This window comes from Coregonus clupeaformis, chromosome 5 (assembly GCF_020615455.1).
Source record: "Coregonus clupeaformis isolate EN_2021a chromosome 5, ASM2061545v1, whole genome shotgun sequence".
NCBI lineage: Eukaryota > Metazoa > Chordata > Actinopteri > Salmoniformes > Salmonidae > Coregonus > Coregonus clupeaformis.
In genome coordinates, this window is record NC_059196.1 from 10,008,423 (window position 1) to 10,026,780 (window position 18,358).

The 18,358-nt window shown below is 42.5% G+C and overlaps 1 protein-coding gene across 1 annotated transcript in view; it reads right to left on the minus strand.

Annotated features, from left to right (window-relative positions):
* Positions 1 to 16,363, minus strand: part of LOC121567062 (ATP-binding cassette sub-family G member 4-like) — a 29,067-nt gene extending 12,704 nt beyond the window's left edge. The window contains exons 1-3 of the mRNA XM_041877005.2: positions 16,055 to 16,363; positions 15,852 to 15,897; positions 11,061 to 11,343 (exon numbers count right to left, since the gene is read on the minus strand). Coding sequence (XP_041732939.2) covers positions 11,061 to 11,286 — 226 coding nt within the window. The 5' untranslated portion in view covers positions 11,287 to 11,343; positions 15,852 to 15,897; positions 16,055 to 16,363. The remainder of the gene's footprint in view (positions 1 to 11,060; positions 11,344 to 15,851; positions 15,898 to 16,054) is intronic.
* Between the last annotated feature and the right edge of the window lie 1,995 nt (positions 16,364 to 18,358).

Sequence of the window (18,358 nt, forward strand, 5' to 3'; positions counted from 1 at the left end):
TGTACTGAGCCGTACGCACTACCCTCTGTAGCGCCTTACGGTCAGATGCTGAGCAGTTGCCATACCAGGTGGTGATGCAACCGGTCAGGATGCTCTCGATGGCGCAGATGTATAACTTTTTGAGGATCTGGGGACCCACGCCAAATCTTTTCAGTCTCCTGAGGGGGAAAAGGTGTTGTCGTGCCCTCTTCACGACTGTCTTGGTGTGTTTGGACCATGATAGTTCATTGGTGATGTGGACACCAAGGAACTTGAAACTCTCGACCCGCTCCACTACAGCCCCGTCGATGTTAATGGTGGCCTGTTCGGCCCGCCTTTACCTGTAGTCCACGATCAGCTCCTTTGTCTTGCTCACATTGAGGGAGAGGTTGTTGTCCTGGCACCACACTGCCAGGTCTCTGACCTCCTCCCTATAGACTGCCTCATCATTGTCGGTGATCAGGCCTACCACTGTTGTGTCGTCAGCAAAAAATAATAATTTTGTATGTTTTTTTTTTAGGGGGTAGATCAGCTTTAATATTGCAGATAGATTGTAACTTCCATCAATGTAATTGTCTGCATCACTTCCAATACCCCATATGGTTTTTTTCTCGCAAATATATATATATATATATATATATACATACATACATACACATACAGTGGGGAAAAAAAGTATTTAGTCAGCCACCAATTGTGCAAGTTCTCCCACTTAACAAGATGAGAGAGGCCTGTAATTTTCATCATAGGTACAGGTCAACTATGACAGACAAAATGAGGAAAAAAAATCCTGAAAATCACATTGTAGGATTTTTAATGAATTTATTTGCAAATTATGGTGGAAAATAAGTATTTGGTCAATAACAAAAGTTTCTCAATACTTTGTTATATACCCTTTGTTGGCAATGACACAGGTCAAATGTTTTCTGTAAGTCTTCACAAGGTTTTCACACTCTGTTGCTGGTATTTTGGCCCATTCCTCCATGCAGATCTCCTCTAGAGCAGTGATGTTTTGGGGCTGTCACTGGGCAACATGGACTTTCAACTCCCTCCAAAGATTTTCTATGGGGTTGAGATCTGGAGACTGGCTAGGCCACTCCAGGACCTTGAAATGCTTCTTACGAAGCCACTCCTTCGTTGCCCGGGCGGTGTGTTTGGGATCATTGTCATGCTGAAAGACCCAGCCACGTTTCATCTTCAATGCCCTTGCTGATGGAAGGAAGTTTTCACTCAAAATCTCATGATACATGGCCCCATTCATTCTTTCCTTTACACGGATCAGTCGTCCTGGTCCCTTTGCAGAAAAACAGCCCCAAAGCATGATGTTTCCACCCCCATGCTTCACAGTAGGTATGGTGTTCTTTGGATGCAACTCAGCATTCTTTGTCCTCCAAACACGACGAGTTGAGTTTTTACCAAAAAGTTCTATTTTGGTTTCATCTGACCATATGACATTCTCCCAATCCTCTTCTGGATCATCCAAATGCACTCTAGCAAACAAAAGACGGGCCTGGACATGTACTGGCTTAAGCAAGGGGACACGTCTTGCACTGCAGGATTTGAGTCCCTGGCGGTGTAGTGTGTTACTGATGGTAGGCTTTGTTACTTTGGTCCCAGCTCTCTGCAGGTCATTCACTAGGTCCCCCCGTGTGGTTCTGGGATTTTTGCTCACCGTTCTTGTGATCATTTTGACCCCACGGGGTGAGATCTTGCGTGGAGCTCCAGATCGAGGGAGATTATCAGTGGTCTTGTATGTCTTCCATTTCCTAATAATTGCTCCCACAGTTGATTTCTTCAAACCAAGCTGCTTACCTATTGCAGATTCAGTCTTCCCAGCCTGGTGCAGGTCTACAATTTTGTTTCTGGTGTCCTTTGACAGCTCTTTGGTCTTGGCCATAGTGGAGTTTGGAGTGTGACTGTTTGAGGTTGTGGACAGGTGTCTTTTATACTGATAACAAGTTCAAACAGGTGCCATTAATACAGGTAACGAGTGGAGGACAGAGGAGCCTCTTAAAGAAGAAGTTACAGGTCTGTGAGAGCAAGAAATCGTGCTTGTTTGTAGGTGAACAAATACTTATTTTCCACCATAATTTGCAAATAAATTCATTAAAGATCCTACAATGTGATTTTCTGGATTTTTTTTTCTCAATTTGTCTGTCATAGTTGACGTGTACCTATGATGAAAATTACAGGCCTCTCTCATCTTTTTAAGTGGGAGAACTTGCACAATTGGTGGCTGACTAAATACTTTTTTCCCCCACTGTATACACATACATACATATAAATACATATACATACATATACAGTGGCTTGCGAAAGTATTCATCCCCCTTGGCATTTTTCCTATTTTGTTGCTTTACAACTTGGAATTAAAATGGATTTTTGGGGGGTTTGTATCATTTGATTTACACAACATGCCTACCACTTTGAAGATGCAAAATATTTTTGGGGGTGAAACAAACAGAAAACTTGAGCGTGCATAACTATTCACCCTCCCAAAGTCAATACTTTGTAGAGCCACCTTTTGCAGCAATTACAGCTGAAAGTCTCTTGGGGTATGTCTCTATAAGCTTGGCACATCTAGCCACTGGGATTTTTGCCCCATTCTTCAAGGCAAAACTGCTCCAGCTCCTTCAAGTTGGATGGGTTCCGCTGGTGTACAGCAATCTTTAAGTCATAACACAAATTCTCAATTGGATTGAGGTCTGGGCTTTGATTAGGCCATTCCAAGACATTTAAATGTTTCCCCTTAAACCACTCAAGTGTTGCTTTAGCAGTATGCTTAGGGTCATTGTCCTGCTGGAAGGTGAACCTCCGTCCCAGTCTCAAATCTCTGGAAGACTGAAACAGTTTTCCCTCAAGAATTTCCCTGTATTTAGTGCCATCCAGCATTCCTTCAATTCTGACCAGTTTCCCAGTCCCTGCCGATTAAAAACATCCCCACAGCATGATGCTGCCACCACCATGCTTCACTGTGGGGATGGTGTTCTCGGAGTGATGAGAGGTGTTGGGTTTGCGCCAGACATAGCATTTTCCTTGATGATCAAAAAGCTCAATTCTGACCAGAGTACCTTCTTCCATACGTAAATCCCAGCTCTGTGGAGTGTACGGCTTAAAGTGGTCCTGTGGACAGATTCTCCAATATCCGCTGTGGAGCTTTGCAGCCCCTTCAGGGTTATCTTTGGTCTCTTTGTTGCCTCTCTGATTAATGCCCTCCTTGCCTGGTCCGTGAGGTTTGGTGGGCGGCCCTCTCTTGGCAGGTTTGTTGTGGTGCCATATTCTTTCCATTTTTTAATAATGGATTTAATGGTACTCCGTGGGATGTGAAAAGTTTCAGATATTTTTTTATAACCCAAGCCTGATCTGTACTTCTCCACAACTTTGTCCCTGACCTGTTTGGAGAGCTCCTTTGTCTTCATGGTGCCGCTTGCTTGGTGGTGCCCCTTGCTTAGTGGTGTTGCAGACTCTGGGGCCTTTCAGAACAGGTGAATATATACTGAGATCATGTGACAGATCATGTGACACTTAGATTGCACACAGGTGGACTTTATTAAACGAATTATGTGACCTCTGAAGGTAATTGGTTGCACCAGATCTTATTTAGGGGCTTCATAGCAAAGGGGGTGAATACATATGCACGCACCACTTTTCTTTCTTTTCTTTTTTTTGTTGAATTTTTTGAAACTAGTTATTTTTTTAATTTCACTTCACCAATTTGGACTATTTTGTGTATGTCCATTACATGAAATCCAAATAAAAATCCATTTAAATTACAGGTTGTAATGCAACAAAATAGGAAAAACGCCAAGGGGGATGAATACTTTTGCAAGGCACTGTATATACATATCCTTTAAGAAAATATATTTCCCTTTATTACTTTCCAACCCCACCACCCCTTAGGCCTTGTCAGGAGGTCAGTGTGATGCAGTAGGACGAAGTCAGGCGTAGGACACAGAGCTAATCGAAAACGTACTTTACTCGTAGGTAACGTAAATAACATAACCTCCACGCAGGGAGGAACAAACCCGCTCACCAGACGACAACCAAACATGAACAAACACGCACAAAACACAGTGGGTTAAATAGGGAAGAAATCAATACATAATGGGAACCAGATGTGAACAATCAAGACAAAACAAGTAGAACACAGAAACATAGATCGGTAGCAGCTAGTACTCCGGCAACGCATAAGCCGAAGCCTGCCGAGCAAGGAGGAGGGGCAGCCTCGGCTGAATCGGTGACAGGCCTCTACTTCCAGCTTATACATACTATATACTTTTTATGGACACAGTCAATTTTACAATAATTATTTTTGTTTGTTTTTACTCCTGAACCTCCTCTACCCTCAACCGCTCCGATCATCTTCATGATGTCCATCCGGTTTGCTTCTATATGCCATATCTTTCTAACTGTGCTCTTTCACAAAAGCTCTCAACCGATAACCTATATACTTATTATGGACACAGTATGCTTTACATTAGTTATCTTGTTGTTATTAGTTGTTGTTAGTTGTTATTAGTCCCATCCTTCAACTCCATTCAACACCAATCATCTATCTCTTAACACCATCCATATAGGATTTCTATTTGCCATATATTTTTCAACTGTACTGTGATGTTTTACAAAAGTTCTGAACCTTTCTATTCTCATTGTTTCTACAGATTGTAAATTGAAAATAAACATTTTTGCTAAAAGTATTATTATATTATTGATAGATTGACTATTACTTTTCAGATCACCCAGTAGTGCTATCTGCACGGTTTGCTCCAGGTAAATATTGCAATTCTTTAGCCATTCCTGGACCTGTGTCCAAAAACAAGCTACAAATGGACAGTACCAAAACAAATGATCTAATGATTCTGTCTCTTTGCAGCAAAATCTGCAGAGCTGGGAAGATTGTATCCCCCATATAAATAACATTATATTGGTAGCAAGAATTTTGTATAATAATTGAAATTGAAAAATTCTATGTTTTGAATCCGGCGTCGTTTTGCGTATCAGTTCATAAACACTATGCCATGGGATCGGTACGTCAAATATCTCTTCCCAACTATTTTGCAATCTATATGGGATGGCTGGTATACTTTTTTATTCATCACAATTTTCTTTAACCAATTATGTTCTTTAATGCAGGGCCGACAGACAAGTTCCTTACTTTTTCCCCCTTCCACTTTCCTCTTCCATTTTTGCGGTAATGCTGCAGTTATTTGGTTGTAATTTTGGGTAGAGCAGACATTTCCATATGTTTCTGTTAGCTGCATGTGTGACATAACTCCACCAGTCCTACCGATGATATCATTTACGAACCAGTTCAGATTTAAGTATAACTTTTGTATGACTGAAGCTTTTAGTGATAGGTCTAATGCTTTAATATTTAATAATTTCTGTCCTCCGAATTCATGTTCATTATATAAATAGGCCCGTTTAATTTTGTTTGGCTTGCCGTTCCAAATAAAATTGAATCTTTTTTTCTCATATAATTTAAAAAATTGTTCGCTAGGTGTAGGCAAGACCATAAGCAAATAGGTAAACTGGGATAATACTAAAGAGTTAATCAGGGTGATTTTTCCACAAATTGACAGGTATTTATGTTTCCATGGTAGCAAGAACTTATCTATTTTTGCTAACTTTCTATTAAAATGTATTGGAGTGAGATCATATGTAATCCGAGTATATCCACATCACCATCAGACCATTTTATTGGTAAACTACATGGTAATGTAAAAATTATATTTTTTAATGATCCAATACGTAATATAGTACATTTATCATAATTTGGTTGTAATCCAGAGAGGTTAGAAAATGTATCTAGATCCTCTATGAGGCTGTGGAGGGATTCTAGTTGTGGATTTAAAAGAAAACATGAATCATCAGCGTACAACGACACCTTCGTTTTTAAGCCCTGGTCAGCAAACTTAATGATGGTGTTGGAGTCGTGTTTGGCCACTCAGTCATAGGTGAACAGGGAGTACAGGAGGGGACTAAGCACAAACCCCTGAGGGGCCATTAGTGACATTCCAGGTAGTCTGCATTGCAGTCTCGCTGAAGCTTAGCAGTAAAACTTGGATAATTTTTTGCCTGTGATGGCAGGCATTTAGAGATGCAAGTGTCTCTCCATCTTGTACGATTTCTGTATCATATTAATGTGGTTTCTGAGAAGAAGAAACACTTCTCCAGCCGTTGAGATCCCATCAGCTGTGCAGCGCGACTGCAAAAAGACGACGACTTGGAACGCCACCATTGGCTAATGATTAGCCGTTGAGAATGACCTTAGCTTTTAGTGACTTCTAAAGACATGCAGTACACACCTTCTTATGTGTTCAGACTTTCAAATCCAGGCGAAAGAGCGCCACCTGGGCTATGGGTTCAGCTAAAAGCCCTACGGTACTAGGGGCTCAGTTACAGAGCAGCACTGCTGACGTAGGCAAACTCTGAGTGATCTCTCCAAGAGCTCGGCCAAAATGTAAAAGGACTCAGAGCAGCAACCACGAATCACGGGGCGACGTTTCCTTTTTGTTTTGGTCACAGCAAGCGACTACAGTTCACAACATCATCATCATCATCATCAGTGTCACCTAGATGTTGTTTTTCTCAGCTTGGAAAGTTGATCCAGAACAGACAGAAGGATTCCCTAGCCTAGAGAAGTATTGAATTTATTCATGACCAGGAAATATGGTGCTATAGACACATTGTTTGGGAGTTGATGCATGGTCAATAATGGTCTTTAAACACGGCTGAAATAGCATCCCAATGCTATCACAAAGGATAAGAGGATATCCAAAGGATAAAGCTGTTGTTGATTACATTTTTAGTCATTTAGCAGACGCTCTTATCCAGAGCGACTTACAGTTAGTGAATACATATTTTTTTTTATACTATGCCCCCCGTGGGAATCAAACCCACAACCCTGGCGTTGCAAACGCCATGCTCTATCAACTGAGCTACATCCCTGCCGGCCATTCCCTCCCCTACCCTGGACGAATTGTGCGCCGCCCATGAGTCTCCCGGTCGCGACCGGCTGCGACAGAGCCTGGATTCGAACCAGGATCTCTAGTGGCACAGTTAGCACTGCGATGCAGTGCCTTAGACCACTGCGCCACTCAGGAGTCTATTAATGTGAGGGTAAAATGTGAGTGTTGAGTTGAGCTCATCCTGGTATTTACTTTCTACATTCAGCTTTCAAGCTGGGTGTTTGTTGTTGTTGCATCCGGTTAATATATCCTCCTTCTTAATTAAAAAATAACACTTGTAAAACAAACTACAGCATCCAGGAGGCAACGTTGTCACCCAGATCAGGGGAAGGACAGCAGGGCCATTAACTCTACGCATGAATCACAGTTGTGATCTCAACACTGGCGACTCTAGCGGGAATGTTTATTTCCCTCCTGTGCAGCCAGCCCCACGAGTGACCTCATCACCTCATCAGATTAATACTCCTTACAGTTGCTGTAAGGTGTTCATAAAGGTGTTATTATATCCTCAGTGTTAAGAGAAACTCCCTCTATATGCCTTAATAGATTGGAAGTGGGGGGGAAAGTACACTACATGACCAAAAGTATGTGGACACCTGCTCGTCAAACATGTCATTCCAAAATCATGGGCATTAGTATGGAATTGGTCCCCCCTTTGCTGCTATAACAACCTCCACTCTTCTGGGAAGGATTTGGAACATTGTTTGCGAGGACTTGCTTCCATTCAGCCACAAGAGCATTAGTGAGGTCGGACGCTGATGTTAGGCGATTAGGCCTGGCTCGCAGTCGGCATTCCAATTCATCCCAAAGGTGTTCGATGGGGTTGAGGTCAGGGCTCTGTGCAGACCAGTCAAGTTCTTCCACACTGATCTCGAAAAACCATTTCTGTATGGTCCTCGCTTTGTGCATGGGGGCATCGTAATGCTGAAACAGGAAAGGGACTTCCCCAAACTGTTGCCACAAAGTTGGAAGCACAGAATTGTCTTGTGTGGCCTACCATTTCGCGGCTAAGCCGTTGTTGCTCCTAGACGTTCCCACTTCACAATAACAGCACTTACAGTTGAACGGGGCAGGTCTAGCAGGACAGAAATTTGACGAACTGACTTGTTGCCACGTTGAAAGTCACTGAGCTCTTCAGTAAGGCCATTCTACTGCCAATGTTTGTCTATGGAGATTGCATAGCGGTGTGCTCGATTTTATACACCTGTCAGCAATGGGTGTGGCTGAAATAGCCGAATCCACTAATTTGAAGGGGTGTCCACATACTTTTGAATATATAGTGTATGTCAAAAGTAGCATTTCCTATTAGCAAGTTCTACCTTGTCCTTGATCTCTGTGATGTGAGGTGGTGACAGCACCATCACAATACATAGGCAGGGTCAAAATGAATGAAACACATGCATGTGCATGCACACACAGCCATGTTTACGTTACTTTTCTCTTCTTTTTGGTGAGAAACAATGTATTCCCATTGAAAATCCAATTTTCCCAAAACCCTAAACATAATCCTAACCGTAAACCTAACCCTTACCTTATCCCAAACCCCTAACCTTAAACCTAAACCTAAACCTAACCCTGACCCCTAACCCTAAACTTAGCCCTAACCCCAAACCCTAAACCTAACCTGTAAACCTAAAATAGCATTTAGACTTTTCCTATCGTGTCAAGACATTCTGGTCTTGACAAGATAGGACAACAAGTCCACACACACACACACACACACACACACACACACACACACACACACACACACACACACACACACACACACACACACACACACACACAGAGAGCGAGAGAGAGAAAAAGAGGCTGGAGGTGTTTACATCTTTGTATTTGCTTTGGAGAACAGTTGAAAGGAAACTGGAATACTGTAAGACAGTGTAAGACATTGTTATATGCCAAAATATAATGTTGCTATTATGCAGGAAAACAGGTGCTTTTTCTGTCTCAGTTAGCTCTCCATGGCTTAAGATCTCTTTAAACTCCATCCCAGGAAGCACACTGTTCTATTAACTCACACATCTCTCCATATTATGGAGCTCCTGAGTGGCGCAGCGGTCTAAGGCACTGCATCTCAGTGCTTGAGGCGTCACTACAGACCACCTGGTTCGATTCCAGGCTGTATCACAACCGGCCGTGATTGGGAGTCCCATAGGGCGGCACACAATTGGCCCAGCGTCGTCCGGGTTTGGCCGGTGTAGGCCGTCATTGTAAATAAGAATTTGTTCTTAACTGACTTGCCTAGTTAAATAAAGGTTAAATAAAAAATAAAATTATCTCCTCACACAGCTTAGCTGTCTATTTTAAGGAACACATTTGAGGCAGGATTTCAGCTGGGAGATGTATGCTACTTATTCACGTTTCTTTGTTTAGAAAAGGGCTTATCAGCAGCCAGCTGCACCACATCACGCAATGGCTCATTGAGAGTGCAGTGGATGGATGGATGGATGGTGTGTGTGTGTGTGTGTGCAGTCTGTATGTATCAGTCTGGTTCACATGCACACAGACACAAAAACACACACCCACCCACGCACGCACGCACGCACACGTAGCTGTGATTGAATTTGAATATGCCACTTATTCTCGAGTGCTCTCTCCAAAGTCTGATTCAGTCTGCAATGCTAAATAAGGCAATGACATTTCAAACAACCTTCAATGCAGCTGACATTCCATTATGTGATATCTGAGAGCCTGTGTAGAATGAGAGAACCAGCCTATATGACACAGACTCGTCAACACTGCATGAGTCTAGGCAGTGATGCTGCTGGACCGAGGGGAAGATGACAAACACTGACAATGGAAAGTGTTTTATTCAAGGTTTGCTCATTGCTTTTGAGATGGTCAAAGATCAGGGCTTTGCCAGCTCTGAACTACATGTCTACTAGTCTCTTTGACAGCTTGCGTGAGATTTGATCATGGCTTTGAAAATTCAGATCTTCAGGTCTACCCTTAATTATTGTATAACTAGGGCCAGGTCATATGGTTAGGAAAAACTCCTGGGCCTAATTATGATTGGGTGATGATGGTAAATCCATGGGTTTCATCGCAGATTACTAGCATGTCTGTGTGCCAGCTGGCATACATCTGTGTCAGTCATCTGTGCTTACCTTGAACCTATGCTCCACTAAACCATCATCATGTACAGTGGTGCATACATAAACATACAGTACAAAATCTACACTCAGTCAACTAGTGTAATTCTCTGACCCAGGTATCTACTGCATTATCAATAGATTAGCTGTACTTAAATTCCTTGGCTGTCACACAGCCAAATTCACACAGCCAAATTCACACAGCCAAATTCACACAGCCAAATTCATGTCACTTGCTGGGGAGGAATCAACTGTTGCTGTTTCCTTGATGATGGGGGACATAAAACAGTTACTATATTGATCTAGCCCTGTCTGCCAGCAATGTGGATGCAGCCCCAGAGTGAGATGTGGATTAGGGTGGACATAGCCATTCAAAACAACTGCCGACTGTTTGCAAGCCTGTCAAACTCCTAGGCTAGGCCAGGGGACACTTACACACTCAACTTTTCTTCAAAACATAGAAATGTGCAGTTTTCACATATGTAGACAATGGTATTGTGCTGGAGAAAATGAAAATGAGGTTGAAAAGTGGTGGAGTTGCCCTTTAAGGTCACAGTCCTAATGCATGAGTTCTCCTCTCATTAGTGTCCTCAGAAGGACCCCTCCCACTAGTACAGCACACTGGTAAGTGGAGAGCTCATCTGCTCTCAGTCATTGCTTTTGTCTACATACATCTATTTAATCATGCATTGCAAATCTAGACACTGAGGTATCTCTAAATCTCACATATTCTGACAACTATCACCAAGAAACAAATGCTCAATTCAGTAGCCTACTATATACAACAGAGGAGGTACTACAAATTGGTCCTAAAGGTTTAGGAAGCCTCAACTAGGGCCAGGAGCTTTTCCTGACAACAAGACCTGACTAGGAAAAAACTCAGGGCCCTAGTTCTAGGCCATAACCAAGGTCCATAGTCTTTTCTGGTCAGGGCACGTGGTCATGAAAAACTCCTGCCCCATACATCTGTTCGCTTGAGGATCGTAGACAGACAATGTGGTGTTTGTTACTGTACCGCTCTTTCTCCAGCACGGCCCTTCCCGGATGGTGTAGGAGAGCTCTGTGAATTCCAGGTCCACCGCCGAACGCTTGGGGAGATGGGAGAAACGCTGGGCTTCTGTGATGTGGTTCTCCACCTTCTTCAGATTTGTCAACAGAGATGGCTCCTGTGTTCCCCCATTACAGATGGTTTCCTCCATCGGGATGCTGACTGATTCAGGTTCAGGAGGCTTTTCAGCCATGTCACTATCAGCCGTACCACCGTTCTGCAACAGGGGTGTAGGCGTGTGTATTAGGCCCTACAGGAGGGAGGAAAGAAAATATTTGGCTTTTTTTCCCATATATCTTTATTTACATTGTTTTATGTTTTATATTGTGTGTTGTGTATTCATCCTGCCTGCAAACCAAATTTCCATTTGGAATAATAAAGATTACCTTTAACCACATGGCGGTGCAATTCCGATAGGATATGGTGGTCCAAATGTGCCACATACACACACAATCCGGCAATTGTGCAGCTGGTAAGAACATCATCTGACAAAATGTATTCTTCCTTCCTTCCTATCCATAAAGTACAGGTCTGTAAGGTGGAGCTGGTCTAGATGTTAGTGCTCTGGTAAGAAGCACATATCTGGTTGTGGTCTAAAGAGGCTGTGCTGATGCCTAGACATCCCTGAGTAGCAGCAAGTCCCAGGAGGTTGTTTTGAGGAGAGGAAACACCACTGGCTAACTGCAGAAGCAGTGAACAAACATGTCTGTCTGTCAGTCTGTCTGTCTGTCTGTCTGTCTGTCTGTCTGTCTGTCTGTCTGTCTGTCTGTCTGTCTGTCTGTCTGTCTGTCAGTCTGTCTGTCTGTCTGTCTGTCTGTCTGTCTGTCTGTCTGTCTGCCCAACCCTCAGAGCCAAACCCCATGGATTCTGTTCTGCACAAGCTGTAAGGGGGATATGTGCTTGTGATAAGAGCTGGCTGTAGTTTCACTTTGATGAGGATTGTATGATTGTATAACGTTCCTTGGGAAGTTCGGAATTACATGTAGGGGTAACTGTATTCCGAGGACTTCCTTTGTCTCGGAAGATGCTAAGCGCCTGAGAAATTCAATATTTTCCGTCATCATAAAGTGATTATTGAGATTATTGAAATAGAGATATGTAATCTGGACTTTGTTCTTAATAGAGTACATTTCCCAGACGAAGGTGGTATAGTAATTTGTCATTTTTTTCTGAAGACCGAAGTCACATTTAATCACTCATGGGTTCCTAATCTGTTGAGGATTAACATTTACTTTAATTTATCCTTGATCTGGGAGGGCTGGGAGCTGATGCTGGGAGCTAAGCGGCTGAGTCTTGGGAAAGTTGCAGCCGTTTCAAGTACACTACCAACCACTGGCATTCCACTAATGTATGGGAATGGTGTGATCCTCGACTTGCCCTTATTACAAATCTCGGCGCACACATTCTACTGACAGAGGGGAGAGAGGAAACTCTATTGGTGTCAAGGGATCCAGATTTGACAGAAGATACAGCCATGTTACGTAGGCCTAATATGTCACGAGTCATGACAGCCAAACTAGAAACTACTGTACTCTAGGCTAATCCATGCCTGTCCTCTTCTGAACTGACCTCACTTATCAGGCCTTAAATCATTCAACCCAAATATCCCATAGCAGGCCTACAGTACATCTCTAGTTAGGACCTTATGACACCTTCGTAAGGATTACATAACACCTATATTTATTCATGTTCATACATTTTTGTTCAGGAAGATATTAACATCTCACCTGTTATATTTGAATGCCAGGTTAATTGTGTCTCATTTCACAAGTATTTCAATCAGGACAGTTTTTTTGTCAGATGTTCATTTCCATCTACACTCTTTAAAAAAAGGTTCTAAATGGTTCTTCACCTTGTCTCTGTAGAATAACATGTAATGGTTCCAGGTAGGACCCCTAGAACCTTCTTGGATGACAAAGGCTTCATGTAGAACCCTTGTCCCTGTGTAGAGGAACATTTGGAACCTTTTTTTCGAATAGTGTAGGACTGTGTGTAAATGTTGGTTAGTTATGGAAATCAAGAAGGGTTCAATTAAGTTACTACTTTTAAAACATACGCTATAGACAGTGCTGGCGAACACAATGGGATGGAGAAATGGATCTACGGGTCTAACCTCTACTGTTGTCATATGAATCATATCATATCACATCAATCATATTGTCATATCACATCAATCTAACTACATTTATGAATTTGTTTGATCACTATGTTATCACAGGAAGGAGAGCAAAAGATTATCATATTTCAACTAAGGGCTGAGGAAGGCAAGCTTTTTGATAAGTAATGTAGAATCTCTGCCTGAATAATAATGAGATCAACAGGGAAGTGGGCTTGGTCTCTTTTGACTTACTTTAGGCTTCTAGTAAGACCTAAAGTCGTAGAAGAGTCTTTGGAGAAAGGCTCACATTCCAACTGAATGCCTGTACAGCATAGCCCCCCACCCCACATAGAACACTTTGATTTGCCACGTAAAACAGTGGTGTTGAAAGGAGTCAGTTAACCCATGTCATCATGTCCAAATCCATGGAAGTACAACAAATAATGGCATGACACACTAGGCGAATCAATACATCCCACTGATGTTATGGTCTCTTATTAACAGGTCCTTGGTTGCTCCATTTATCACAATTAGGCCCTATCTATGTGAATTAACCAGATGAAATAGCTATATCTACACTGTAAAGGGGTTACCATGAATTTGACAGTATTTTACAGGCAGCTCGGTGGCAAATACAATTCTGTATTTAATATTACAGCATACCTACTGTAATATAAATACAGTATCAAAGTACTGTGTAACGACACATAATACAATACCGTAGATTTGACTGTATTATACTGTAAAAAGTCAATGCTACCGTAATCGGAATGAATGAATGGATGAATGAATGAATGGATGAATGAATGGATGAATGAAAAAATTCATTGAGGGGAGGGTTTTTTATTTATCAGTATTTTACTGTAATTACAAGGGATTGGTGAAAGCAGGTTGGCTGCTAGGTAAAGTGTTTACACATTACAGCATATTAATGATTTCTAGACGCCTTAACAAAGGCTTCCAAACTGGCAGCGACTACAGGGAAAAACAGGCCAGAAGGACCAAAAGGCTCAACCATTTAAGGTTTAAGAGTAGCTCCCCCTCCAATCTGTCCCCTATAGATAGATATAGATAGATATAGCTCTGCAATTCTCCCACTATCATCCATTGCCCAAGAAAGGGACAGTAGCTGAACTGAATGACTACTGACCCGTAGTATTCACTTCCGTCATCATGAAGAGCTTTGAGAGGCTAGTCAAAGACCACATAACCTCCTCCCTCCCCGACACACTCGACCGTCTCCAAATCGGGTCCTGGACTTCCTGATGGGCCGCCCCCAGGTGGTGAAAGTAGGCAACTACCTCCTCCACACTGATCCTCAACACGGGAGCCCCACAAGGGTGCGTCCTCAGTCCCCTTCTGTACTCCCTGTATACCCACGACTGCATCCAACTCCATCATCAAGTTCGCTGACGACATGACAGTAGTAGGCCTGGTTACCAATAACGACGAGACGGCCTATAGGGAGGAGGTAGGCACTCTGACGGTGTGGTGCCAGGTAAACAAACTCTCTCTCAACGTCAGCAAAACAAAGGAGCTGATTGTGGACTTCAGGAGGAACCAGGCTGGCCATCCTCATCAACGGGGCAGCCGTGGAGACGGTCAAAAACGTTCAGTTCCTCGGTGTACACATCTCCAGGGAGCTGAAATGGTCAAACTATACAGACACAGTGTAGAAAAAGGCACGACAGCGACTTTTCAACCTCAGGAGGCTGAAAAAATGTGACCTGACCCCGAAGGGCCCTCACAGTGTTATACAGGAGCACCATAGAGAGCATACTGTCGGGCTGCATCACAGCCTGGTACGGCAACTCCACCGCTGCCGACCATAAGGCGCTGCAGAGGGTGGTACGCTCAGCCGAATGCACCATTGGGTGCACACTGCCTGCCCTCCAGGACACCTACAACACCAGGTGTCGCAGGAAGGCCAAGAAGATCATCAGGGACCCCAGCCACCCAAGCCATGCCCTGTTCTCCCCACTTCAATCACTCAGACACGGGCAGTACAGGAGCATCATGGCAAAAACTGGAAGACTGGCCAATAGCTTCTACCCTCAGACCAGGTTGCTGAATAGCCAACACTAGTCAGCTACCTGCTCCGCCTGCCCCCCTTCTGCACCCCTGGACTCCTCCCCTGCTGCTCCCCCTATGGAGCTTAAGATTTTCACTGTACCCTGCATTTACATCTGCAACCCTGTGCATGTGACTAATAAACTCTCTAAATCTCTACATTTGAAATTGATGGGGCACTATAATCACATAGGGCGTTCAATTTGTACAGCATCCCCCCCTCAAGGGTGCAACTAATGTAGCCTCATACAAGGCACGCCTCAAAATATATTAATGAGCCAGAAACAACAATACCATGCACCTAGAGGTCAAAAGGGTTTTGGCACTCAAAATATATGATACAGTACTGTATTCTGTCGAGAAATAGATCAATTTTCTCACAAAGCACCATCATTTACCATAACGTTTCCCACACTGCACCATAACGTTTCAGATCTTTATTTTAATTTTACTGTAGTACCATATAAATTACAGTTTTCTGTTAGTGTATATGTAATAAATGGATCTGATTAAATTTGACATGATACCATGACAAATGTAATAATATTTCATAATAATAATTTAAAAAACATCGTTATGAAAGCACTCACCTGAAGTTAACTCAGGACAAAAGAGGAACGTCTTCTGTTCCTTGCTCTATCATGTGAATTAAGACGAGACAGGATTAATTTAACAGTTCTTGTAAATAAAATCGATTGAATCATACAAAATAACAGAAATGACAGGTGACGTTCGATGTCAAGTAGCACATGCGGATTACAATAACGTCTGGTCCCTGTTGATGTGTCCTTACGATTAGTATGTGAAGATGACAACTCGCTCTCCTCTTCTAAATCTCGAGGTGCACTAGAACTGGCAGATGTGTCCTGAAATAGAATGATCCGCTCTCATTTCCGAGATGTGACGACCATCAGTCATTCAGTCCCATTTCGGAAAGAGAATGAATGGATAGCCCATCCTGTGTTTCTGTGACAAAATGCAACGTTCAACTAAATTATATGACAACTGATACAATGACAGACCTTACATTCCGGGCTTCCAAATAAGTTTGCTTTTTCTGGCGGTATTCAGCCTGTTGTCTTCACACTGCGTACCGCAACATAGGCTGCTAGGCTACACAGACGTTACTTGCGGGCTTTCTGGGTGGGGACCAGCGGGCCGTTTTGAGGCGAGATGTTAAAGCGTCAATCAGTAGTTGAAACAATATCAAAGCACACCCGCCACTGTTTAGCTAAAAAGTTGAGGGACGGGACTGGAGTAATGTAACCACTCTCAAATTCATAGACAGAGCTATGGATGCAAGGACTTTTTCCTCATGGGAAATATTCGAGGACATGCTGCCTACATTGTTCTTGGAAATACAGTTCCATTCATCTTAATTCAGGATGACAGGGGAAGTTATGTAAACTGTATCCTACATTAATGGATAACCTACAGAATAGCCTTATAGTATTAATTCCTAATATCTTAGAAATGTAAAATGAATGTAGCTATGCAGGGATAGATTGGCCTAGTTATATATATTTCTTAGCCATTGTATAAACTATGATATGTCCTGTAATATAGGCCTATATATAGCCTAAATCAGTTGTATCAGATCAGTCTTATCCCCCAGCTTGCCCCCTTTCCCTGAAACTTAGGCCCACCATTAGCCTACTTATCAAAACTATTGGCAACTATGGGGGCTGACAAGAGTGAGGAGAATGTCTGTGACATCTTGAATGTTGCACAACTGTGTGTGTCTGTGTTTGTGTTTATCTGTGTGTGTATCTGTGTGTGTATCTGTGTGTGTTTGTAGGTGTCTCTACACATGCGTGTGTGTATGTGAATGTGTTTTATATCTTCAAGCAATGTTCATGATATTGTTGTTCCTTTAGGTTGTTGGAGACAACATTGAATTCCACAGAAAATGGGATGTGACGATAATGGCAACGTGCCACAACTAGTCGACCGGGGGGCTGCATTTCTAAGAGACTGTCTCCGCCCTCTGAACACAGCATGGCAAGTTGAGGCTTGAACACTTGAAAATGCACAAACATCCACTGTTGCATTGTTTCGTTGTCATTTAATGTCCCTCAACAGCTAGAGAGCAGGAATTTGTCAGCATTGGGGTGTGGGGAGACGTACGCCGTAATTCAATCAATTGCAGATAAAGGTAAACCACACTCTAGGTTCCCTCAGGACGTACATGCTTTATTCCAAGGACTTGTGTGGTTTATGTCCATATCCAATGGGAATATCAGAGACATGCCGCATTCAAGTGCTAGTCGGAACTAGGAAACTCTGACATTTTCGCCTCGCTAACTTGTTGTAGTAGTTATACGTGTGCCGCGTTCAACCAGTTAGCAAGTCGGAAATTTCAGAGTTTCCTAGTTCTGACTAGGAAGTGAATGCGGCAACAGTCACAGCAACAACTTGAAGGGTGTGGTTAACTCTGATACAATACATTCTGAGTGAATCCACAGTGTGGTTTTCCCTTTATCTGCAACTGATTGAATAGGGCCTAAGAGCACAAGGTTTGAAGTGACTACTCTGAAACAAGCAAAATAAAAATAAATAAATAACCAATTTACTGGAAATAAACTGTTTTTATAACTTTGGAAGCCAAGTTGCACTCTTACCACCAGGGCATGCAAGTACTATATGCTCTTTGCATGAAAGGCTCTTCTGGACGTAATGAAGCAAAATAAAAATCAAAGGCACTGTGTAGTTCTAAAAAGCCTTCATTAACCTATTTCAACAGCATATCAGTTTAAATTAGCTTACCTTTATCGAAAAAGTTAAGAACAGTTGTAAAGCTGTGAGGGGACACATGTACACACACAGACACACTATAACACACACATCATTGTTTTGTTGTATTGTTTGTATAATTTTGTTGTTAAATTTTTGTGACTGTCCTTGTCTATCAGCATATCAGTGTTTTTTTTACTTGTCATATTTTATGTTTTTTTTGCGGACACCAGGAAGAGTATCTGCTGCTTCTGCAAAAGCTAATGGGGATCCAAATAAAGAAATAAAGCTGTGTGTAAATTCAACTCAAAAATTGTGATAATTTCATCCTATTGTGTGAATAATTTTTTTTTTTACTGGTAAC